This window comes from Gallus gallus, chromosome 4 (assembly GCF_016699485.2).
Source record: "Gallus gallus isolate bGalGal1 chromosome 4, bGalGal1.mat.broiler.GRCg7b, whole genome shotgun sequence".
Lineage (NCBI taxonomy): Eukaryota > Metazoa > Chordata > Aves > Galliformes > Phasianidae > Gallus > Gallus gallus.
This window is the reverse complement of record NC_052535.1, coordinates 80,656,490-80,682,724: the sequence shown is the minus strand read 5'-3', so window position 1 is coordinate 80,682,724 and position 26,235 is coordinate 80,656,490. Positions and strand designations below refer to the sequence as shown.

Sequence of the window (26,235 nt, the reverse complement as noted above, 5' to 3'; positions counted from 1 at the left end):
AGGAAGAAAAAAACAAGTGAGAATAACCACATGATAGTCTGAGGGAATGCATCAATGATAGAAGTGGTCTGGATAGCCTGGTTTTCAGGTGACACGAGAAACCTGAGGACAGGGAGAGACTTTACAAGGCATTGATGGAGGAGGAAGCATGAGGATTTCAAATGTTGAATGCTCACTCAAAGAGAACACAGGCTAGTAGAGATTCAAAGAGAAAATTATTCTGTTCCTATGTATGTCCAGCTCTTTTGTATCTAGAGATGAATGTTACCAAACAGAAGGGAATTTACTTACAGAAAAGCTTATGGGTGAAGTGTGCAGTTAGAGGGTATATTATTACTTGTTCTTGATAAATACCTTTCAAGCAATAAACTATATTTTTAAGAAGGAAGGAAAAAAAATAGGATTTGAATCAATTTTCTGCACTTATGACTCTAGAAATAAAAAATTGAAAAAAAAGGAAGGAGCTTGCAAGAGTCAAATTCAGTTGACTGGAGTTACTGTGGCTTCTCAGTGAGCCCAGGTATCCATCAGAGAGGATACCCAAAGAGCTATAAGAAAGCTTAGGAAAAAGGCTTTTTAGAGTTGCATGCTACTGCCAGATGTCTGGAGTGGTTTGTTCTTTGTCCACCCTATAAAGATGCATGGATCCTGTTCTTGCATTCTAAATAGCAATACCTTTCTTTGAATTTGTCTCCACTGTCAGGGTTGGCCATAACAAGAAGCATGTTTTTAAATGTCCCAGAAACTCTGAGTGATATACCTGCAAACAAATTCAGAATGGAAGTGCTATTCTTCTATTTATAAGTACCTTCTGCAGTGTGTTCCAGGCAGTTTGACTCTTTCTTGGCTAAATGATCTTTCATCTGTGCCTTAGGTCTCCTAAGAAGTACCATTCTAGTACTTCCCTGTCTTCCAGGAAGGGTAAAAACAAAAAGATAATGTAGTATTTGGGCTGCTTTGTAAAGATCCCAAAGAGATATATTAAATGCCTGAATCAGGCTTCATCAGCAACAATAAAAATAGTGTGATTAGCTGAAAAGCAAGATTCAGAGCTGAAAGGCAGTATATGACATGGACCTATAAGGTGTGATCAGCAATCATTCATAAAACATAGGCCATGCATTGCAAATCAACATTTTGTGTTAACAGAAATAAGGACAAGTGCGAAGCAGTAGACCTAAAGCATGCTTTAATATTCTTGTGAAGATGCATATGCAAGCCCAATATCCAGCCTCATGCTGTGGAGAAAGGGCATTGAGCTATTTGTTGGGTTTCAGCAAACTATTCTCAACCAGCCTCTGGGCTGACAGCTGCAAGAAAGAAGAACAGAGTGGTTGGATACATAAAGACAGGACCTATAAAAGCGTATAAAAGGTGGTAATGAGACTGCCACTTAAGGTCAAGCTTCACTTGAACGGAATTAAGAGTGTGAAGCCTTGTGTTGGAAAAAGAAGTTGAAATGTGAGAAAATGTGTTAACTGAAAATACTTCAGGGTTAGGCATGAGAAACAGAGATCTTGGGAATTGTTTCAGGATTTCAATCTATTTGGTGTACAAAAGAAAATTTGGAAATTTCAGCATACGTTGGATAGCTTACTTTGAATTTGCTGTACAAAAAATATAGATGTTATGTGCAAATGGAAAGATTCGGTGAAATGGATGAAGTATACATAATAAAATCCTTCAGTTATGTCATAAAAAATACTTTGTTTGGAAAGCTTTCATTGTCCACAATAAGATACTCAACAGCTTGCTATAGTTGATAGTAGAATGGGCTCAGAGATGAATCACAGAATCATAGAATGGCCTCGGTTGAAAAAGACCTCAAATATCATCAAGTTTCAACCCCCCTGCCATGTGCAGCGTCACCAGCCACTACACCAGATTGCTCAGAGCCACATCCAGCCTGGCCTTGAACACCCCAAGGGACAGGGCATCCACAACCTCCTTGGGCAACCTGTTCCAGTGTGTCACCACCCTCTGAGTGAAAAACTTCCTCCTAATATCTAACCTAAGCCTCCTTTGTCTCAGTTTAAAACAATTCCCCCTTTTCCTATCACTATCAACCCAAGTAAACAGTCATACCCCCTCCTGTTTATATGCTCCCTTCAAGTACCGGAAGGCCACAATGAGGTTCTCCCAGAGCCTCCTCTTTTCCAAGCTAAACAAGCCCAGTTCCCTCAACCTTTCCTCGCAGGAGAGATGCTCCAACCCTCTCCCTCTGATCATCTTAGTGTCCCTCCTCATTCCAAGAGCTCTGCATCTTGTTCTGGGGGCCTCAGACCTGGGGAGGCCTCCAGATGGGGCTTCACAAGAGCTGAGTAAAGGGGCACAGTCACCTCCCTCTCCCTGATGGCCACCACTTTTTTAATGCAGCCCAGAACACAGTTGGCCTTCTGGGCTGCAAGTGCACACTTCTGGCTCATGTCCAGCTTCCCATCCACCAGGACCCCCAAGTCTTTCTCCACAGGGCTGCTCTCAAGGAGTTTTTCTCCTAGTTTGTATAAATACCTGGGATTGCACCAGCCCAAGTGGAGCACACTGTACTTGGCCTTATTGAACCTCATTATATTCACATGGGCCCACTTCTCCAGACTGTCCAGGTCCCTCTGAATGACTTCCCTCCCCTCCAGTGTATTGACCACACTGCTCTGCTTGGTGTTGCCTGCAAACTGCCTGAGAATTCATTCAATTCCATCATCTGTGTCATTGATGAAGATTTTGAAGAGCACTAGTCCCAAGACCAACCCCTGAGGGACACCGTTTGTGATCAGCCTCCACCCTGACACAGAACCGTTGATCACAACCCTTTGGCTGCATCCAGCTGACCAATTCCTAATCCACTGAACAGTCCATCCTTCAGATCCATACCTCTCCAATTTAGAGAGAAGGGTGTGGTGAGGGACCATGTCAGAGGCTTTAAAGATGAAGATGCTTTAGTTAATGTTCATAGTGTTTCTGAAACCTGTCTAAAAAGCTTCACTGAGTGAGCAAAGTTCTTGTCACTCAGAAGTACCTTTCACTATATGGACCCTGTGACATTTAACACACATGCTTTGCAATATGTTTCATTTGCATGGAGTCTATGAGAAGCCTAGCTGGGAGTGACTCACATTTTATTTATTTCTCACTTACAGGAAACTAGGTGTTCTCTGCTCTTTTCATTATGCACCCTTAGAGACCTTCATGCACCTACGTGTCCTGACAAGAAAAACTTGCTGGTAGAGAGAAAAGAATCAGGCATATGCAGAAACGGGGGCAGTTACTTAGCCTGCTTGACATCCATAAGCCACAGGGAAAAGCAGCTTCCGCTCCAAGTAGCTGTTTGCACGCATTTTGCCAGGTGACATTTCGCTCTCCAAAGCCTCTGGCACAGAAAGATACTCATATATTTACAACCTTTCTTAAGGTCAACTCTGCTGTGTCTCCAGTGGAGCCATTAAATATTAATTGGACCTCCTTTCCAAAAATAAAAACCAGAATCTCTAATTTACTTGTGTAATTAACACCTCTTACAAACCAGGTGTCCTCCTGAACTAGGCTAAACAAGCTATTTGCAATTCACAATCTCAAAATATGCTATGTGCTTTTGGGACAAAGTTGCTTGTTCAATTCTGCATGCAGAGTGGCACATAATTATTTTGGGAAAATAAACAGAATAACTTCCAAAGATTTAAATACATAAGCATAAAATACGCCCATCACACGATCTAGTCAAGCCTTTCTGCTCATGCAGAATTGTTCTGTTCACTGTAAGTATAAATATATATATATTTAAGCACTTTACCAGGGTGAGTTTGAACATCTTGTCCAACAACAGTCAATGCTGCTAAATTTCTCAAAGAGCTTGCAACCCACAGTTGCAAGGGATAAGATCAGTATTCCTATAAGAAGTTGTGGAAGACATCTGATTACTATGTGTTTGATTACATAATAAGCCTAACATTAGCTCTGAAATTTAACTTCAGCACCACAATTACATGTTCAAATGAAGTAAATACGTTTTCAGTAATTACTGAACTGTGCACATTATTTGCAAATGTTTGTTAGGTATTAATTTATCTGGGAGGAACTCGCCTGCTCTGCAATGGAGGCAAAGAAACTATGGAGTAAAAAATTAACAGATCTGAGGTCTTTGTCACCACCTCAGCTCAGAAACACATAAGCTTTCAGTATCACACAGCCCAAGAGAACAAGTTTTTGTATTGTACTTAGAGTGAAGAACATCCATCTTGCTAGGTCTGAGCAGACTGTGATCCAGATCATGCCTACATGTTTTGGGAATCAGTTTCAGCACTGCTTCACTCCTCCTGACTCAAAAACTCGGCCTCATTGACAGTCTAAGGGTTTATCTGCAATACAGGATCTAAGCAAAAACAATAATAAAAAAATAAATTCCTGTTATCTTTGGAGAGGCAACTCTGTTCTTCATAATTAAGCATTAGAGCACTCACCTAGGAAATGTGGCAGGCAGACCTGCTTCCTTCTCCTTTGATGGCAGATTCCAATTCCATCCCAAGTCTTGTCAGAAAAAAATCTGAATCATCAGTCCTGGAAATACCTTGGTGAAGGTGTGTGAAGAAAAACAAACTTCTTTGGAGGTTTCATTGGAGACTTCTCTTCTGCAGGCTTAGTTCTGGTTTATACCTTTAAAGTGTGGCCTTAGTTTAAGTGCTTTAGAAGTTTATTGCTATAAAGTTTTAAAATTTAATTATTACATTTTCACTGTCTCGCTTGTCTGTTGATACTGAAAAAGAAGGCTTTTATCATTTTTGTGCCTTGGAAGTGTCAGTTCAATACGTGTAACTTTATGTGACATCTTCCTTTCTTAAAGGGAACCAAAGATCAGCTAAAAATTGTAGGTATCACTGAACTCATCTTTCCTCACAAGGAATTGCTGTAGACTACCGAAACTTTTGGCACAGAACTGACTCTAAAAGAACAGAAACACTAGCAGAGGTATCTGATCCTGGTGCTGAAGATGACATGAAGGGGAAGAATCAGTCATGTAGCAGCCTGATGGAGTGGGGAGGCATGTGGAGGCAACAGGAAGATAGTAAAACTGGAAAGATTCCACTCACAACTTTTTCTTTCTTTCTTTTTCTTTTTCTTTTTTTTTTTTTTTTCCAGAAATATTGTATTTACACAAAATTGGAGAGAGTACAAATACTTTACTAAGAAGACAAAACCATTATAGTACATTCAGTTTAAACACAGGCAGATCTATAGATGCAAAGCACAGAGGCCTAGGGTACTTGCATGAGAAAAAAAAAAAGCATCAGAAAGGCAGGAGATAAGAGAACACAGTATTTGTTACGCAGAATCACCTTTCCTTGACTTCATTAGGTTTGCAATAAGGTGCTCTTCTTCCATGTTGTGGATGATGTCAACCACCCTTTCTCCATGACCACTCAGACACTGATTTTACAAAACAGTTAAGCATCTACTTAATTTTTGGCATGGGAACAGAGCCATTATCTTCAAAGGAAATTATATTTGTGACTAATCACATGCTTATATACTTAGTTTGACCAGGAAGAGACTTCTCAGTGCTTAATTGGGTCAAGTTTATTGTTACATACAAAATAAGTGTTCTTTACTGCTTCTTCTTTTTTTTTTTTTTCTTAAAATATATTTTAGAATTGCTTTAATCTTCTCCTCATGTACTAGATTAGAAAATAGTAACTTACTGAATGCTATAGAATATTTTTATTTCTGTTTTATATCATCAAAGGAATATTGTTCAAAAATACTTCCTACATTTTATTTTCCAAAGCCTGTTTAGATTTAAAAATAAAGAAATGAGAAAAATACATATAATAATACAGCAGCTTTGTGTTTCTGGGCATTTGGCAGCAGGTTTGTTATAATATTTCTTAGACATCTCTTGGTATTAGTTAAAATAATCAGAATAATCGATCAATAGAAAATAAAAGATCATACAATATTATTACAATCCACCAAATATAGTCAATGCATGAAATATTTTACACACTGTATGTTCCTTAAAAAGAATTAACATATTGTATCCTCATCTTTGAAACCAAATATCTTCCAAAGTAATTTTCCTTGACCACAGTGATAGCTGTTGTTTCTACCATCTAACTGATCTTTTCTCTTTTTTGCTATCTTGAATAAAAGCTTGTTTGAATAGGACTAGCCCAGTGATGTAACTACAGTGCTATTTAACTAAACTCCATATATGTCTTTGTTACTGTTGCTGCAATTATTGTAATCACATACCACTGAAGTGCTAAATAGTAGTAACTCAGATACATGGACTTTGGTTATGCTTGATAGAATACTGGCATATCGAATATATGTACCACTTCCTAAAGGCTATGTTACAATCATGATGCCTGGTAATAAAGAATAATAACAATAACAATCTCAGATTCAAAGTGCTGACCCATATCAATCACTTGAGGCACCAATACAATAAATCAGTTAAAAGACTTATTTTTAATATTCAAAACTAACAAGGCAGATCCAGGACTGCCAAGGGGCATGCGCAGCATGAAGGATTCTGAACCTTGCCTTCCAAGCCAGGGATTCCTGTGCGCCCAGGAGATGGTGGGCTGTCACCTCTGGTATGGGACGCTCCGAGAAATATCAAGTCTTCAGCCTTGAAACATTAAAAGCTCCTAAGCTTTTCTAAAGCCTCCAAAGGCTCCCTTAAAGCCCTCAAGCCTACTCCATTCCGTCAGGGACTGGGCTTTGCCATGTATCTCACTAGCAGCAGACCAGGGAAGAGCCTTTTGGGAAAGTCCACAAAGAAGTGCATTGCACTAATGCAGCTTCCACCCTCTGGAGACACTGTCACCACTGTCAGCATGAGAGGGCAAAGGCAGCTTTCCAGCAGTGGCAATCACCTGTCTCGCTTGAAGGGGAGTGCTTGTCATGTTGTTAGTTTGTTCTGTGCAAGCAGTAATCATTTTCGGTGTCAAGAGAGCTGTTGTACCCTGATGATGGATACAGATCCCTTTTAAGTATCCTATTTACGATGTTGATCAGAACTTTTTTGTACTGTTGACGTAAAAGTGAGTAAACAAATGGATCTGACGCAGCCTTACTGTAGGTGAGGCACTTGCTTATAATTCCCCAGTAGTAGTTTATGGTAACAAAAGGAAGGAGCTCTATCAACCTGTTAAACATTAAAGAGAGATGGAAACACTTGAGTGTTATATTCACACTGAGCCCAGTGCTCAACTCATGCCTCATGAAACATTAAAGTAACACTTATTTTCTTACAACACAGGGTTCCTGCAGGAGAAGTGCTCTGTACTTATTAACTCCTTGGATTCAATAAAGGCAAAGGAACTATCTTAACAAAGCCACTGGGAAACAATAATTATTCCTTCTACGGAATGAGGGGAAAATTGTGTTTTCAGTGTTAATGCTCCCATGAAACAGACATAAGAAATTACTTAGGTTTATTACTACTCTTTCTGAATTTGTTTGTGCTGGTAAATGACAGTGGTCAAAATCTTGGTGACATAACTGATTACTCACTGCCTGTGACAAGTTTGAGATAGAGACACGCACTGGGGCATCTGTACTCACTCAGCTCCTCAAATGTTTGGCCATGACACTCATGGCATCTGTCTGTTGTTCCTGAAAACTAGGGGTCTCCTTTACATGCTACCATATCTGCCAATCTACGTAGAGGTTTGAGGTAAGTGTGCCTAGTAGCATTTACTTACCTGTGAAAATTTCTGTGTGCAGTTGGCTGATTGTTATTTTTGCCAAAGAAAACAAGGAGACAACACTTTTATCATCATTATATGACCAACCGGCTGTCTCCAGACCTGTGTCTCCTGGCCTGTGCTTCATGGATGATTAGTGGCCTCAGCACCTCAGCTGAGAGAGGTGCATTAATCACAGGTAGAGAAACTGAGAGCAAGTTAAACAATTTTTTCCTCAGAGGTGAGAATAAACCTTCAGACTATGCCAGCAAATGTCTGGCATACTGCTCATCTACATAGGGCTAGCTCTACACAGGGGTAGAAGGAACAGGGTAAGAAAGTTACATTATCTGTACATCTTTTGTGAAATCTCTTGGATGTTCAAGAATATGCTGTGTTATATTTATTCAAGAAGGAAAAACAACAGCAACAAAACACCATGAGATAAAACAACTCTTTTCTATACCCTAAGACATCACAATTTCAAAGCGCAAGCTCAGGTGCTTTTTCTAGGCTTGAAGAACCTTTTGGTCTCTTTCCAATGTGCAGAGCTCAGATCCCCCTGTATAGAAAAGCTGACTTCCCAGTGCTAGGACTGAACTTTGCAACAAGCAGTTGAACTTCATCGGGAAACATTCTCTTTTGAGCTAATGCAACTATTCCTACAGCAAGTACATTTCAGAATCACATTACTTCTGTTCTTCCGTTTGAAGCTTGTTGAAAAAATTCCAGTGAATTCAAAACAGACACAGACAGCAATAAATGAATATCTAAGACATAGAATGTGAGAAATAAATAAATGTACAATAAAGGCACTTGCTGTTTGTTTGTTGTTTGTTTGTTTGTTTGTTTTAGTTTATCCCATTCTGTAGTTCAACATAAGTAGGAAATATACCCTTGATATTTACAAAATTGATGTTTTTATAAACACACCAAATAAGGAGAGGAAGATATCCTTCAGCTATGAAAATAGATGTACTGCTATGTGTCCCTTTTAATGTGTTATGGGCCCAAAAGTAATTGCCTTGAAGCTCACAGAAGAAAAATATCACTCAGATTTTAACAAGATAAAAGGCCTGAACTAAACAAGTCAGTCTTCTAAATATCCATCTGAATGCATCTTAGTATAATTTTCTAGATTTCAGTAAAATGACAGCAAAGATGAAATTAATCTGCAGGCTTTTAGTGAACAGATGAATATGTTACTAATTATCAAAATCTCATTCACATCTCTGAAATGAGGAGCAAACTAAGCTCATAGCCCAACCTGAGTCATCAGGCCAAAAAGCAAGAAAGAAATGAAGATCTCTTCCATTGCCATCACTGAGATTACTTCAGCACAACCCTGCTAAAAATAGGGTAAGAATGGAGAAATGATATGATAGCAAGTCCTCCAGCCTCTGCTGCTATTGCTTTTAATCGTGTGCAGCCTTGACATTGTTTTGCCTTTGGGTCAAAGAGCTTCCAGGATGTCCTTCTCAAATGCTTCCCATTTTGTGTTTACTGAAACTCTTGGTCATTGTGAATGTACATTGAGACATGCATCCCATAAACCTAGCCTCAGTCTTCTTCTTATTGACACATGTTGTACCCATTTGTCACACAAGGATAATGATCCATCTCAACTTTGCCAAACGTAAAGTCTGAGGAAGGAAGTGAGTTTTATTTTACAATCTTTTAAGGAATAATTTGTGAAGTTTGTAAGAAATATCTCCATCCTGAAAAATGTGATACTGGAATTTGCTGAGACTAGCAGTGTTCACATGGAATGGAGATGGCAAAATCCACTTTGTTCAATAAAATTATATCCTGCTTATGGTAAAAATGAATAGAAAATGACTCAGAATGTACTAAATAATGATCAATTAGCCTTTTAACTCTGTGATGTAATGCTAGTATTTGTAATAATCCTTTCAATTGCAGAAAAAATGCAGTTATCTAGGCAGTCAGACCATTTTAGCATCTAAATGGGGACTGAAATGTCATCCTAAAGGTTAAAATAAATGGTCATCTTTGTGCACTTGCTTCAATTTGTCCCACTGCCCATGTAAGAAAAGGACAGCAACGGTGATCATAAATGACCTACATTTATACGACTGTGTAAGATCAGAGTGGCCAAATTCTGTAAGCCGGTGTGAATGAAGACCCTGATGACTTGGAAACAAATTTGAGAAAGCCCTCATCAATGTGGTATTGCAAAGAGTAGTGCATCTCCCTAGTCAGAAATCTGTTCTTTTAGAAAGTGTGTTGAAAGCACCATTGAATGGTGACTATTTAAAAAAAATAATAATTTGTGAAATTTTCAGCCCATTTATTTTAGAGATCAAAGAATAAATCCTGAGGTGCTGTGATTTGTTATAGTTATGTTTGCTTCTAACTCCATATATTCCATATATTGTGTAAAGACCTTACAAGTAGAGAATTAGAATGACATCTGACTATTCTAAAAGGCACATATCACCAGGGTGGATGCAAATGACTGGCCAGTTGAGAAGCATAGTGTTTCCTATACATTCCTAAGGTCTAATTATTGGTTTTCCTGGAAGTTAAATCCCACATCACAAGGCCAAGATTCATAATTAGTAATAAATTCACTGACATTAATGTTTCCAGACACAAACTGCCAAATTATCAGCCTGGATAAATTTAAATTATGCCACCCCAGCTACTAATAGTTGCAGGCTTTGGCCTGGTGCTTTTTTAGGACCTGAGCTAATCAGGAGAAGTGATCTGCCTTTCCCTCTATTGCTTGGGTTATGCTAAGAAGGAAGGGTATCGAATGTTTTTAACTGCTTCCATCTCCCAGTGGCATGTAATTAATTCCTGGTACTCATCCTAAAAGCCTCTTGCTCTTGGCAGAGGCACCCAGACCTGGTTGCAATAAGGAAAGTAGATCCAGAAGCTGCTGGGGAGCACACAGCTCTAGGGGCAGCAGCATGTGAATGTGTGTCAGCTTGTGCAAGTGTGTGTGTTCTGATGGCCCCAGGTCTCCAGCAGGTTCTGCCAGTCCCAAATTAGTTGTAGACCTTCCCAGCCCCACCACACCAGCACCTGCTCATGAGAGGTCACTTTGGTGCCTCAGGCAGTCCCCTCATCCACCCCTGCAGGAAATACTGACCTGGTGATAATGTAAGGACCAAAACAGATCACGAATGACCCTATAAAAATACTGATTTTCTTGGTAGCCCGTTGCCTCCTTCTTTTCTGCTCATTGAGACAGCGCTGCTTCACACTGCAAAAGGAAAAGAGCAGCTGAGGGGTTAAGGAAAGGAGTGAGGAGGGAACAGCTGAGCCTGGTGGAGAGGGGAAGGATTGCTCCCAGTGTTGGAGCAGGGCTGGGGAGGCAGGGCAGCCTTGGCTCTGTGGATCTCAGAGTGACAATCTGAAAAAAAAAAAAAAAAAAGCGGTTCCCTGCTACCTGGGACTGACATTTAAATGGTGCAGGCTACAGATGCACAGCGTGTCTGCTGGCACTGTATGCTGTAGCCAGAGCCAGGAGGGTTTGCTGGGAAGGAGCACAGGAAGGGGTGTTGGGAAGATAGGACAATGCTCTGCACAAGGGTGCCTACTGCAAGAACCTCGGGATGGTGGATATGAAAAGGCAAGAATTACCTGGGGTGGATATCCACCAGCAAAACCAGAGTCTGCATGGTTATAATGTCTATCCGCTTGCAGTGGAACCGGGCAACTTTCAACACCTTTAAATAGGTGAAACACAAGATCACCAGAGACAGCATGAAACTGGTGGAGTGAAAGACGATTGTGAACACTGTAAACCTTCTTCGCTCTGTCTCTTCCTTCAGGTGCAAGGTGCAAGAGGCATAAACGCTGTTGTAATCTACCCACGAGTAAAACAAGGACACCAAGGGAAAGGTGAGGGAGTGGAGCCACGAGTAGCCCATCAGTATCACAGCGTCCTTATACCTCATCTTGCTGGTGTAGCTCAAGGGGAACACCACAGCAATCCACTTGTCGATGCTGAGTGCTGCCATGCTCAGCATCGTGTTGGAAGTCAGGAAAGTTTCCAGGAAACCCACTGCCTTGCAGATGCAGCCCCCGAGGGGTTGCTGGTTCCTCAGGATTCCCAGCAGGGTGAAAGGCATGTTCAGGATGGTAAGGAGCAGGTTGCAGAAGGATAAGTTCACCAGGAAAACCCCGGCGACCTGCTTGCGGATCTCCGTACTGTAGACGAAGCATAGCAGCACCAGGAGGTTGGAGAGCAGAGAGACGACCAGCACCAACACGAGGAGCAACGCCAGCAACACGCCTGCCAAGTCCATCTCTTAGCGGGTCGCCTGGAGTGGGCGAAGGCAGGAGGAAGGGGACATCCGAGCCGGCACCGCAGCCACCGCCCGCAGCCGCCCGCGCATGTTGCCGGGGGAGAGGAGCCGGAGGAGCGGAGAGAGGAGCCGGGGGCAGCGGGGTGCGAGGAGAGGGTCGGCGAGGAGACGAGTGGGGAGAGAGGAGCCAGGGGTGCGGGCTGAGATCTGGCCGAGGAAGAGCGGGGAAGAGCTGCCAAGGAGCGAGGAGGAGTACGCTGATAGCGAGAGGGGAAGCGGAGAGGGGTAGCGGGTCCGCAGCCGGGGATGCCCGGGAACGGGAGAGGGGTCAGCGGGAGCCGGCGCCGCTGAGCCGAAGCCGGTAGCGGAGCTCAAGGTGCGCTGTCCGCGGTGCTGAAGCGGGCGCTGCGCCGACGACAGCGCTCCCCTCGTTCAGGCGGTGGGCCGGGGTCCCCCTCGTTCCGGCGTGATGGCCATGGCCCGCAAGTGCGCTTCTCTCCTTCAGGCACTGAGCATCTTACCCCGGTGCCCAGCCCCTGAAATACTCCAGCCGCGGAGCCTCCCGCGGCGACTCATGCGCAGACGAGCAGCTGAGAGGCACAGGCTCAGGCAGGGATCGCAAAGTCGGTCTAATCCACTCCCGGACCGCAGGAGAGAGCAACAGGAAACCCAACTTTCCGCTAATGCGCAGCTCAGGAAGGATCAAAGCTGGCAGCGAGTTGCTGGTAGTTTAATCGCTCTGTGCTGTGCTGAGACACACCCTAAGCACACCAGCTGTATCCGGCAATGCTGGAACCCGTAGCAAAGCTAGAGTCTGTGCACCTTGGAACGTTCCTTCCTTCCGTCTGATTACTTGCCCTGTGTTCTTTTGCCTTTTATTTCACAGCACCTTGAGGAATTCCAGCTTCCCTCTGGTATATTCATGCCGTTCCCATCAGCCAGCAAAACGGGAAGGAAGCTTCTTAGCTAGGGACTTCACTCTGGCATCTCAGACTCTTTGAAAACCCCAAATGACTGAGCAAATACACATACTGGGGTAGTGCTGGCACATTTGTGAAAAGCTAAAATATTTATCCTTCTGTTTTACATTTACAATGATGTGTTAACATGACAGTAAGATGGTGAGAAACTTTTACCAGACTGTGACAAAAGCTGAAAAGACAAATATACAGGAGTCCCAAAATTCTCCCTTTGCACCTATCAGGGAGTTGTATCTTATGGCTCATGTCCAATGGTTTTCTTATTTCAAAAAATAAAATTAAAAATAATTAATTATGTGCATAAAACACTGGTACAGTAATAAGCTGCCACATCTAATCACTGTCATATTTTACAGCTGATTGCCAGAACTGACATGAAAAAAAGGTAGCTTACCCACTGTCCAAAATGACCACTAATATCCTAAGGAAATGCTGTGTAGTATATATTGTTCCTACAATGTAGTCTTGTCACGCAAATGTGACCACTGTGTGAATAACTGTACATAAAACTGCTTGAAAGAGCCTGCAGGCAATGGCTTCCTTTTCCAACAGCAGTTGTAAGTTTTGGATCTGGCCTTAATTGAAAAGGTTGCTATGGCAAGTTGTATGTCTTAATGAAAGAGCAAAGCAACAAGACATGAGACGTGCTATTCGTAAAAGAACCAGTGCTGTGTAATTCCTCAGGATGGAAAGAAAATAAATGTTTTCTTTGAGGAGAAAGCTTTCATTTGCTAGGCTACAAAAGAGCAGATACATGACAGTGCTTATGCTTGAAACACAAAAAAATCTGTGTAAGCAGTTGAGCAAAAAAATCTATAAAGCATGAGAGTTCTCTCAGAGTTAAACTGTTTTATTTCTATCATTAGGGAAGCAACTACTGCAGAGCCAAACACACTACACAGAGGATCAGAAAGGTCTGAACCATCATGGCAGAAGCTCACTGTATCCACACAGAGCAGAGGTTTTGCAATTGTTCACTCTCCCATATCAGTAATTCATAAGATTCCCGATAGTAAGAACCCATCTATGACTTACCTTTCATTAAATATGATCACAAGGCTATGGAGCTTTTATGTTAGCCATGTGGGACTAGAGTCTGCCTGAGCAGTGATATCAGGTAGGGTAGATGCTATTTTATATCATCACAGAGCCAACCTAAATGTGCCGTGCTCTTACTGTGATAGATACCTAAGAAGTTATTTCCTGTTGGGTCCAGACAGAAAGTGACTTCTCTCTTTCTTTCTCTCTCTCTCTATTTGCTAAACACACACGCATAATTTCTCAAATAAAGACTTTTCAACTGAATAATGGTTTCTGAAAATGAATGGAAGAATAGCACATTAAAAATAAGAAAAATGTAGTGGAAATTAGCAGAAAGGCAGGGAAAAGAAAATAGAAAAACATGTACTTTTTCATACATATGGTGACAGAATGTATAGTATGGTCCCTGCTAACAGGTCCTGTCCCTTCTTTGTTTTCAGTGGACCTTTGTCAACATGATAAGTTAACTATATATGACTTTCTGTGGGATGTGGGTCCTGTCTTGCCCCTTTCTCACTTGCAGGCAGCAACAGAAAACTCTCCACATCAGCTGTCTTTCAGTTTGGAGTTCAGCTTTTCAGGCAGAAAGCAGTGGCCTGTGTGACTCCAGAATGTTTGAACTTGCCGGTGTGTGTTTGCAGAAGTAGGTGTCTTCCACCTTAGCCTCTGAAAACATATATGTTCATGCTACCTTTATGCATGTAAGCAGAGATATATGTCTAAATCACTGGAAATGCTCACATAGGTCAAGCAAAACACGTGTTTTCCCAAACAAGACCTTACAGTGTTTATTTTCATAATCAAGAAGGTGGTACTGATTGAAACTGGGAACTATGGAGAATGCTGTAACAAAAATAAAAAAAAAAAGGAGAAGGAAGTGTGTGTAGTTAATTATCCTTTAATAAACTATTAAGTTATCAGGGATTAGGTAGAGTACTTAAGACTTTTATTCTAATAGATGCATCATTCATTTAATCTACAGATTTATCTGTTCTAAATATTGACCAAAACTTATTGGATTTGATGGCTAATGGACTGCATTGAGAAGGAATAGGGTATGATTCAAATTCCTTTTTAGTTTCACACCAGGAGACATGTGTCATGCAAATTCCAATGTAGATCATAACTGAGTATAATTCTGTTTTAATCAATGTATTCTGCAATGGCTAGGAACACATTTAATTTGGTTCTAATTTTAAGAAAACACCATGATTGAAGGAGATCTCAAAAATTGCATCAAATACTTTGCAAGTACAGAGAAGAGCGATTCTTCTCCCTAGCTTTTCTTATGATAGGTGAAGAGAGAGAAATTGAATTACATTAACTAATAAAGAGGAAAATGGAATGACTCACATAAGTGATGCAGAGAACAAAGTTTTTCACTCGTGGGCCACTTGTTAAAAAGTGACCCATTTTATAAGTGAGCAAGACTGGTTAATACCCCTGAGATTCTTCAATATGCTCTGTAAACAGCTTTGGTATTCACAATTTACCAATAAACATTCAGAATAAAACCCTCTCATGACCACAATGGCAGCAGTTGCGGTACTGCTGCTACATCGGTTTTAGTTAGTGAAGGTTTAGTGAAGGTTAAGCCCTCTGGTCTATCAAGTCTCAGCAGCAATCTAATTTCCTATTCTTTTATTTCCTTTTTTGTATTCCTTCTTCCTTTCAGCAACACTACTTTTTTATGATATGAACTGGACGGTTTTTGAACAATCAGGGCATCCTTATCTGCTAGAGTAATGCAGTTTTCTTTTTCTTTTTTTCTTTTTTTTTTTCTTTTTTTTTTAATGGAAGAATAAGACAAAAAAGCACGTAGGTAGTAGTAATACAATAAGTGACAGGCTGTTAGTCTCATCAGAAAAGAAGCAAAGCCTGACTCATCATTTTAGTACAATTCTGTTATACTGTTTCCATGGCAGAATTCCAGTGGGCACATTTGTTACTTGTGGAATATCTTTGCCATAAAGATCTTCCTAATATGGAATAAAGTCAAACTGAAAGATTTTCGCATTCCTGCTATGTGCCTTTACTCTGAAGGGGAAGAAAAACTGGATAACTAAAAAGCATGCATTTTTATCATAACTATATGAAAACATGAGAATAAAAGAAAGAAGAATCTCAAAAACGAAGCAGTAATGCAGATTACAATTACTTGATAATTGCTTAAATATTACCCTGAGAAATCTCACAGTCCAGTAGTCTTGCAACTGTATTAGAACTACACATTCACAAAAACCTTCCACATGCCATTTGTGTTTATGTAAATCAGATATATTCCTAGAGTCTACAAAAACTAATCTCAAAATAACTCAAGCAGAAAATATTTGATTTTTGAGGATGAAGTCAGGGATTGAAGAAAAATGCAAATATACTGTAAGAATAACCAATTGTTTATGTTTCTTAATGGAAATGGTTGTAGGCAGGCATTGGAGGATGAAAGAAAAATAGCAAAATATTCACAGAATACAAACCAGTTTCAGTGGAGATACAATTATAAAAATGGATAAGGGTATGTGTGCATATTTACTCTTTCTCCTACCAGTTCATTTTGTCTTCATCTTTCGCAATACGAGTCAGCAGATACAAGTAGAATTCTGGATTAAAAGATTCAGTTTTGAAATATAGCTGGCTGGATTTTTCTCCTAGAGTACACTGAACAAATGTGAATGCAATAAATAAATAAATAAAATAAAATAAAATAAAATAAAATAAAATAAAATAAATTGTTCTAGCAGCATAATAGACTGATTTCAGTGACGTTCTGGTGAGGTGGTAAACAAACACTATCTGCTTATGAAGACCAATAGCTTTATTACTATAATGCAGGTCTGAAATATTGATAGAGGAATACTGTTGTCTCAAGTAAATGAAATGGAAACTTGAAACTTTGTTTTCCATAACTCAGTGACAGGTTCTTCAAAATACCCAGGCTACGTTCATTCACTCCTCAGGCTATTTCTACAGCAAGGTTAGAATCATAGAATCATAGTTTCCATGGTTAGGAAGGGACCTCAAGGATCATCAGGTTCCAACCCCCCATGCCACAGGCAGGGCCACCAACTGCTAGATCATGTGCTAGATCAGGCTGCCCAGGGCCCCATCCAATCTAGCCTTAAACACTTCCAGGGACAGGGAATCCAAACCTCTCTGGGCAACCTGTTCCAGCACCTCACCACTCTCAGCAAACAGCTTCCCCTGACATCCAATCCAAATCTCCCCTCCTTTAGTTTAGAACCATTTTCCCTTGTCCTATCACTATCTACCCTTGTAAAAAGTTGATTTCACTTCTCTTTATAATTTCCCTTTTAATACTAAAAGGCAGCAGTGAGGTCTTCCTGTAGCCTTCTCCTGTCCAGGCTGAAACAAGCCCAGCTAGCACAGTCCATTGATTTAATGGAATATTCAGGACATGAGCCACAAACAGAATTTTTCATTTTGCAAACGTACATTTCTTCTGCAGTCTTTAGAAAAATGAATTTGTCAGTGGATTTCTACTGAATCCCAAAATGAGAAAACATGTAACTTCCTTCCACTGTCATCTATTTCATGTATTTCCTAAGGATCTGGTATATGGATAGATTTTAATCTGATTGGAAAAAAAGATTAAAGTGCATTTTTTCCTGCAATTTTTCCTCAGTGCCTCATAAACACCATGGTTCAAACCATTCAAACCAACAGTGCTACACAGTACCAGCTTGTTATAAAACCTATCAAAGCAGCAGGCATGTGGATGAAATTCCCAGGAGTCTTTTACTGGCATTTTCAACAAATGTGACAATGTTTAGCACTCCCAGGGGCCAGAAAACCTTAAATGGCATTTCTCAGGAACTGCTGAGGCAATTTATTTACTGTTGCAGTAAAGTTTCAGGAGCCAACATTAGAAAAAAAACCCAACATGTTCTTCTGCTGTACTGTAGAAATTTTCTCCTTTTTTTCTGTGTTACATTCTCAGAATCCCCCACACTTCTGTAACAAAAGGTTTGATTCTGCTTTCCTAGGGTTGATGCAAGCCCAAGGCAAATCCCCTAGAGCCACTGGGAAAACCAAGGCAGTGTAAGTGAAAGTAATCAAGACTGTATAAAAAGTATGAAGCTTCTACCACGGGGGACATTTTGGTTATAGTTACTTATTTTACAGAGCACTTTCAGCAATCACATCAAGAAAACATTAACCCCACCTCCTACTGTTGAAGGGAAGGTCTGATGGAGATCACTGCTGGGTTGCATGGGGCAGGAGTACACAGCACAAACCTGCCCTTTGGATGGCTGCACAGGAAGGAGTGCATACACGCAATCCAGAGCTGTTTGCAAAGCTGTTTGCTCAGGAGCAGTTCAAACAGACACTCTGGATCAAAGGAGCAGAAAGAGCAGGGCTTGCAGGACAGGCAGGTCTCCTTGAGTTGAATTGAAATGCGCTAGACCATCCATTGCTGGACAAATTTCTCCTGTGTTATGGCACAGTGCCCCTTGGCTCTACAAAGCCCCTTCTATGGGGCAGGTGCATCCTACAACCCATCCCCTCATGAACATGCAGCAGCCCAGTCTCACAATTCAGAACAACTAAACCACCATCCTTTACTGTACAGAACTGACCCTGTGTCCCCTGGCCCAACCCTTTAACTGTCATGCTATTCATTCTGTGGCTGTTTCTTGATTGAATACCTTAAGCAGCAATTTGCCTTCTCCTAAGCTCTCAGTGCAGAGAGGTTTCTTCACACCCCTGCTAACAGGTACAGCTTCTATTGGTGAAGGTAATCAACTGGCACCATCTGCTTGGAAGAATAAATAGCAAGATATTTTCTACAGCAACTCTGTATTATCTAAGTACAGTTCTCCCATCACAGCCATCCCCTTCCCTTTCCTACCCACCATTCCAGCCACCCCCACATCCATACGCAGGAACATGTACTTGCAGAAAAAAAGTCTGGCTCAGAAGCAAGTTCACTCTAAGAAATGGAATTGGCGGGTAATAAATAGGCCTGTGCTATGCTGCTTTCATAAAAAAAACCAAACCAAACCAAAACAAAAAAAATACCACTCTCTGGGGGTAAGACATTTAAATGTGAACGCTGGGTATTGTGCACACAGCTATTTCAGAGTCCCTATTATCATGCACCTTTCACTGTGGGTTTCACTGAGTGTATTAAAAAAATATACCCAGAAAGTTTCCTTTCATTAAGGTAAACAAAGAAAACCAAGAAACTGCCAGGGCAAAATTGACACTGTGTAATACGAACTCTGCGCACTGGCATAGCAGGGGTTCCCAAGTAGGTGATGTTGCTTAGGAACAATAATAACATGTAGCCCCAAATCTTCCCCTCCAGTTAGTCAGGAATAGAGACTCAGCCTCCTGTCAGAAGCACAGGAAGGAAGAATATCATTCTTCTCCCTGGGTCTCACTCTCAGTCTTGTGATGAGTTTCACCTGGAGAACACAGAACAAATGAGTCTCTGGTCCTTACAGGAACTCCTCCACAAAACTAATGCTTCCAAAATCCATAAGCTCTTCAGAGCTGCACAGCAATAGGCAACATATTTGTAATGATGGCCCTCTAAATCCACTCAGCTCAACATCTCCCTTTGCCTATAGGAGGCCACAGAAAGGTCTCCTTGCTCCAAAATATCACAGTGGAATAATCTTGCCCTGACCTTTGCTATGTCTATGGTAGTGTGAGCTGAGTGACCCTTCGGCTTGGCTCTTGCCTGTTTGCCATGTAGTTTTTTTGCATGTTGAATCCGCAAAGCTTGGTCTTGAGGGAGGATGATGGACAGCTATGTATCTTTCATAGATGGTGTCAGGAGAAATGCCATGTGTTGCTTCTCTCCGCAGAAGTTCTGGGAGGTCATGTACACCTGAAGTTCTCCATTATGTCTGTCTAGGCACCACTACTCAGAAGTGCCAGAAGACATCCCTTCTGCTGTAGCTGAACTTCACTTCAAAGCTCAGTGCAAATCAGTTCTTCTCAGAATGACCTTTTTTCAACTTTATGATGAGGTCCCTTGAGTTTCGTAGCTGAGAAGCTTCTGTAATTTTTTGGAGTTACATTAAAAATTATGAATTTATTCTGAATTATTATTTCTGGTAATTGTTCATTTTTTGTGCCTCTTGAGGTCATTTAGAGTTTTTTCTCTTTCCTGAATAATTATTTTCAACAACATAGCAGTAGTCTTGGAAACAGATAGCAGAGCTTTCTACCTAATATCTAGTTTTGTACAATGAGTTGAGCCAGTAAAAATACACTGCTACATTGGATAAACAAAACCATTCTGGATAATGGTGGCTAGAGCTGCCTTGAGCTCTCCATGCCACTTCAATAAAGGCCCAGCTGCTGGTCTATTTGACACTGCAACTTCAAAAAAGAAAAGCACTCTCATGTGATGCGTTGATTCAGCTACAAGGATGGGGCGGAAAAGCCTAGGATGAGAAGACCTTGGGTTTGTTTTCCACATCTCAGATATCCTGAGTAATCTGGGTGAAAGTTCTGGGTAACAGAAGGTAGCTATTTCTTCTCTACTGTTTGGTGAAACATTTGGAATGTTTTCATTTTCATTTTCTTCTGGTGTTGAAGAGGAACAAATTTAACATCTTGAAACATCTCACAAAATTGCTTTCTTTCTATTCCTGATCAGAAAACATCAGTTCGTACTTTTGTTACTGACTCTGATTTTCTTTATCCATTTTTACCCGAACTCCCACTCCTCTCACTTGAACAATGTGCTGCATCCCCTCCCATATTTACATCATTAAATCTATGTGCAGCAGTAGGCTTTTAAACTCGGTCTTTGGCAGTCTCTGTCTGTGAGGTGTCCCCCTGGGGAAGCATCACAATATATATCCCTTATATGAGGGATGCTCCAAAAGTAATACCTCCTATTTTATGATGTTGACCTGTGACATCAGAGGAGGATGATGGTGGTTTGGCAATCGAGGCTGAACCTTGTCACCATTATTTCACTACATTTTGTTGCTGTGTGATAGATGGCAGCAGAGGGGCAGTCTGACAAATTGGTGTCTGACATGGCAGAGTGTATAACGCAAAGGTGTGTCATTGAATTCCTCCAAGCAGAAAAGATAGCACTCACTGATGTTCATTGACACTTGCTGAACATATTTATGGAAATCAAACAGCCAATGTGAGCACATCGAGGCAGCGGGTGGCAAAACACTGTGAGACAATTACTCACCTTCACTGGTGTGAGCAGTGCAGGCTCTTTTTCATTGTTGGTGAAAATGCACAGCTAATGGTGTTGACTATGTTGAAAAACAGTGTTTTGTAGCTGAGAATTTGCTCTATCATATAATGTTATTGTGCTCTTTGTATCTGATGTAGTTTCCATGGAAATAAATAGGAAGCATTACTTTCAGATTGACTTACATTAGTACAGCAAATATTAATACTTGTCATAGAATCATAGAATGGCTTGCTTTGGAAAGGACCTTAAAGTCCCAACTCTCCTGCCATAGTCAGAGACATCTTCCACGACATCAGGTTGACCATATCCCCATCCAATCTGGTCTTGAACACCTGTGGGGATGGGGCAGTCACAGCTTCTGTGGGCAACCAGTGCTTCACCACCCTCGAAGTGAATTCCTTCCTAATGTATAATCTAAATCTATATTATTTAAGTTTAAAAGCATCCCTCCTTGTCTTATTTGTACACTCCCTGATGAAAAAGTCCCCCCCGACCCCCAGTCTTGTAGTCCCTCTGTAAGTACTGGAAGTCTTCTATAAAGTCTTCCCAGAACCTTCTCGTCAGGCTGAACAATCTGATCTCTTTTAGTCATTCTTCATAAGAGAGGCTCTCCAGCCTTGTGGCCCTCCTCTGGACCTCTGGACCTCCTTTGGAACCATTCCAAAAGTCCATGTCTTTCTATGAAATGTGCAAATTCCTTAAAAATATATATTTTTTATGAGCATTAGACATTGTCTCTGCTTGTGTGCATGATCAGCCAAGGTCAGTGGTGGGAAGAATGCACCATGCAGGTCAGTGAGGATAGGTTTTGCTAAGAGCAAGAGCAAGTGACATTCTGCTTCCTTGAGCTCAGAGTATAGCCTTTGAGCACTGCATGGGTTGGAGGGCAAGGATGGATCTCAGGATCTCAGCCAGGAGTTATGGTGGATATGGGAAACAGGCACTGTTGCAGAACAGTAATCACTGACCCTGAAAATATATCGACACAAGCAACTGTTGGCCCCACTAACCAGGACATTTATGCACTTCTCATTTCTTATTAAAGGCTTTATCTATTAAAAATGCACTAGGATCAGCTCTTAAATCTTGTTTAATAAAATCCTCCATGTTATTTGAGATTATGTGCTATCCCTTTGCAATTTTTTTTTTTTTGCATAACAGTATTTGAAAAGAAGGTTTATGCATAACAGCATAAGAGACAGCATTATCTTGAAAGTTGTGTGGTATTTTTTTTTTTTTAATTAGCTAATGTGGAAATCAATAATCAAGATATGTTAAGAGAATATATAGAGCATAAGACAAAATAAAGAAAACAGCTGTGATAATTTATTCCAACATTCTGTCAAAAAATGTCAATGATACTTATATGTAACTGAATGATCTAGACCCCCAAGTTATTAACTTCTCTTCAAAACCAATTCCCCATCACATCCTCAAAGAAAAATAAACATTTGAGGGTATTTCTCAATTTAAAATTACCTTTTATATAAATTGGTTTTCATAATAATAACTAGCTTACAAATAAAACCTGGCAATATTATTTCATTACTTGAAGGAAAAAAAGTAGTGTTTTTTTTTTTTTTTTATGACAGTAATGATTGAAATCTGGCCAACTGCAGATTCAGAATCTCCAGATGATATTTTGGATTATAAGTGACACACAAGATGATTGTGCAGGTTATGGGGAGTAATATTACAACAGAAATTCTTCTTGAATTTTTCTACGGAAACAATTTTGCGCATTTCAGTCCATTGAAATTTCTGACAATTCCATTTAACAGCAAAACAATGTGCAGATCTGGGAGCAATGTTTTTTCCTCTCTAGTAGGCAGGTGATTGACACATACCGATTCCCTTTCCTCCTTTCAGTCTCAGCTGGCCATGCTGCTTTCCAGCAGGCCAACAGCTCTGCTGAAGCCTCAGTTTCCTGGTTCCCAAAGGTACTCTATAAGATTAAACCAGAGTGACTAAGTGCATACTCTATTTTTCCAAATAGAACTACAGATAAGGAAAATCCACTGTTCATGGTTAAAGTGAAAATTTTAATTGTTTTCCTATTTTTTAAGTGATAAATCAAATCAAATAAATATAAAAACAAAACAAACAAACAAATAAATAAATATAAATGTTTATAGTCAAAGCATTGGGAGTGGAAGAAACATATCTGTTAATTAAGAAAAATGATGTCAAAGGGATCCACTTTAACATTATTTGGTTTAGTGGCTCATTTGCATATGCATTTTGCATATTTATCTTTATGCAGTTTTGTTTATACTGTTTTTGCAAGCTTTGTCCTCTGGCCTTGGCTGATATAAGTAACAGAAAAAAGAACCCATAGTATTTTAAGTCATTTTTCCCCACTGGGAGTGTATATATTTGTCCATACTGAGAATAAAATGCATCATCCATCCCGGCATCTAGTTCTCTCATCACTGATTGCCTTTAATTATTCTCACTTTATAGCATTAGGGCTTGAAAGCAATGGGTGTCATATTCAGGGTTCTTTTCAGCTGGCTAAGCATTAATGGATGATTATTAACAAGAAAACCACTCTGCCTTGCCAGACCAGGCTAAAAGCAAATTGGTTATTTGGCCAATGTACGTGTTTATTGTCCACACATTTACAGAAATGAGTAGCAGTAGCACTGCAGCTATATAAGTGTATGTTGCATTATTTAATGAAGAAATCTAGACACTCATTTTGCTTTGTTCAAAGTTCAGCTTCAAAACTAGTTCATTATCATTCTGTCAAGCATAATACTCCGGAGACTTGTTTGTTATGAATCTGTACCCAAATAAGCAGTGGTAAGTGCCATGCCCTATTAAAGAGCTGGTGGAGAGCTGGGTGCATAATGGGGCAGCTAGCAGTCAGAAAGTGACAAACAAGGCCATAATAAATCAAAACAGTCAATTAGTTACGGTGTTTCTCACTATCTTGGGTTTGAACCCACGTGGCCTATTCACTGGTAATAGGCAGCACCCTCTGTAATTGCTACAGAATTCCCAAGATATGGATGTAACACCAAGTTTTTGCATATGTTGAAATAAGGTCAATGGGAGGTCAAATATGTCTTTTATTTTGTCATACTATAGAGTTACTAATCATCAGTAGTACCTGTTTTTTCATGCTACATTTTTAGTAAATAACTCCTCTTTCATTGAAGAGGAGGTCACATGTATCAAAAGCTGAAGATTTAGCATTTGGGTGGGTCCTATGAAACGGCTGACCTATTAGGGCTATAAATATGGTGAAATGGTTGTAGAAATGTGTTATTAATTTTTATGCTCCTGAGGTCAGGGATTATGTTTGTATTTGCAAAGTACTCACACGTTTTGAATACTAAGGAAATCTCAACAGTGTGACAGAGCCCACCCTAAAAGTTTATTTTTACTGTTAGGTATACCAGTGGATTTCAGTGATCTTGTTGTGGAACAAAGTATCTTTATTTCCAAGAAGGAAAACATCTAGTACCTCTTTTTTTTTTTTTTTTTTTTGGAAACTTCACTTGACTTGATTGTTTCTATCTCCTCTTGCAGTAAAACATGGTTCAATTTGTTTGTTTGTTTTACTTCTCCGAATTCTCTTGGATGTATTTCAGGTATGGTGAAGAATGTAGTCTATAGGATGCTCATCTTGGAACTATAGATAAAAAAGCATCTGTATTACTCATCGTATTACTTCAGTGCCAAGAAATGGCTCGGAGTTCTTCTATACAATCATTGCTTCAATGCACAAAATAAGAGTTCTTTGATTTTTAATGTTCCATAGAAGAAAGAAAATGATTTCAAGCAATAGATTAAAAGAATAAAAGGAGGAAGCAAAAAATACTAATCAGCATAGTTTATACCTAACATAACAACATAATTAGTCCCTTACATCATGGTTTTGCATATGCACTCTGGAATCACTGGCATATTTTACTCCTGTATCATACTGCAAAATTTTATCTAATGTCCTCCTGAATAACTGTCAATAAACCACTACACTTTTACAGTCTTTTGCCTCCCACTGCATTTTTTTATTACTAGTTTATTTAATTTTTATTTAATTTTATTTCTAGTCTCTTAGCCTTGTATTTCTACTTTTCCAGGATTTTTAGTCTCTACAGCTCAAAAAGATTAATAAAACTCTGAACAGTCACTACAGTATATGTCACTAGACACACATCTTTAACACTGGAGAAAGAGGTCTCTTTATCACTGCCACACACAAGTCTACAAGATGTCAGGCAGCTTTCAGCCCACGTGAGTATGCAGCTACCCAAGCCAACCAGAATTAATTTAGCTGTAAGGCTTCATGAAACACAGTGCCAAGTGTTTTACTGAACTCTAAATATGTAACATTCCCAGTATTCCCTTCACACATTTGTATTAAATTGGTGATGAGGGAAATTTTCAAAGACAGTCATTTTTAAGCACAGAATCTTATAGTCACATTTAGATTTACAATGGCATTTAGGGACCCAGTTTTCATTGGTATTCCGTTGTGACTTGGAAACAATAATGCCTGCATACTACTCTTCCTAAACTTCCTCTATTCAAAGAGGAAGTTCTACGTTCTAATAAGAAAATGGACAATCAGGTGAATCTTGGACTCATGTCCACTCAAATTAGTGCCTCACTCTTAGGAAGAAAAGCAACCACTCTTGATGGATTCTTTTTCCATCTGTTGTGAAAACAGATAATAATCAGTAAGGTTAGTTTTCTGGAGAAAAAATTATACCAATGGTGCTTTTGTTTCATCTGCAGTACCTATGAAGATTGACACAACTTAAGTGGTCCCTTTAGAGAAGACAAAGAAAAAAATTCTCCAGAACTTGTGTGTCAGTGAGGGATGTGCTTCACAGGTGATTTTGAACAGCATGAGTTAGTACAGTGTACAAATATGTAATATTCCCCACAGAAAACACTACATGTAAGGTCAGAATTGTGGTGCAGCACAACTATTTGACTGAGAACCACTGCTGTTATTAAAGTAAGAGGTCAAAAATAAGAACTCAGCAAAAGTAACATCTTAAATAACTTTGTCTCTTAATAACTAGCTTCATGCA

At 40.0% G+C, this 26,235-nt stretch overlaps 1 protein-coding gene across 1 annotated transcript; it reads right to left on the bottom strand.

The window, feature by feature from the left end:
- Positions 1-5,553: 5,553 nt before the first annotated feature.
- GPR78 (G protein-coupled receptor 78) lies at positions 5,554-12,513 on the bottom strand. The gene is made up of 3 exons (XM_426354.7): positions 11,298-12,513; positions 10,804-10,917; positions 5,554-7,144 (listed from the first exon to the last, which is right to left on the bottom strand). The coding sequence occupies exons 1-3, from the start codon at positions 11,963-11,965 to the stop codon at positions 6,907-6,909; spliced, it is 1,020 nt and encodes a 339-aa protein (XP_426354.2). The 5' UTR covers positions 11,966-12,513; the 3' UTR covers positions 5,554-6,906.
- Between the last annotated feature and the right edge of the window lie 13,722 nt (positions 12,514-26,235).

Coding starts and splice junctions, on each gene's coding strand:
- GPR78 (XM_426354.7), bottom strand. CDS start 11,965: ATGGACTTGGCAGGCGTGTTGCTGGCGTTGCTCCTCGTGTTGGTGCTG. Junction 10,918..11,297: donor CTGGTGGATATCCACCCCAG/GTAATTCTTGCC, acceptor TTCCTTTTGCAG/TGTGAAGCAGCGCTGTCTCA. Junction 7,145..10,803: donor GGTCCTTACATTATCACCAG/GTCAGTATTTCC, acceptor AATGTTTAACAG/GTTGATAGAGCTCCTTCCTT.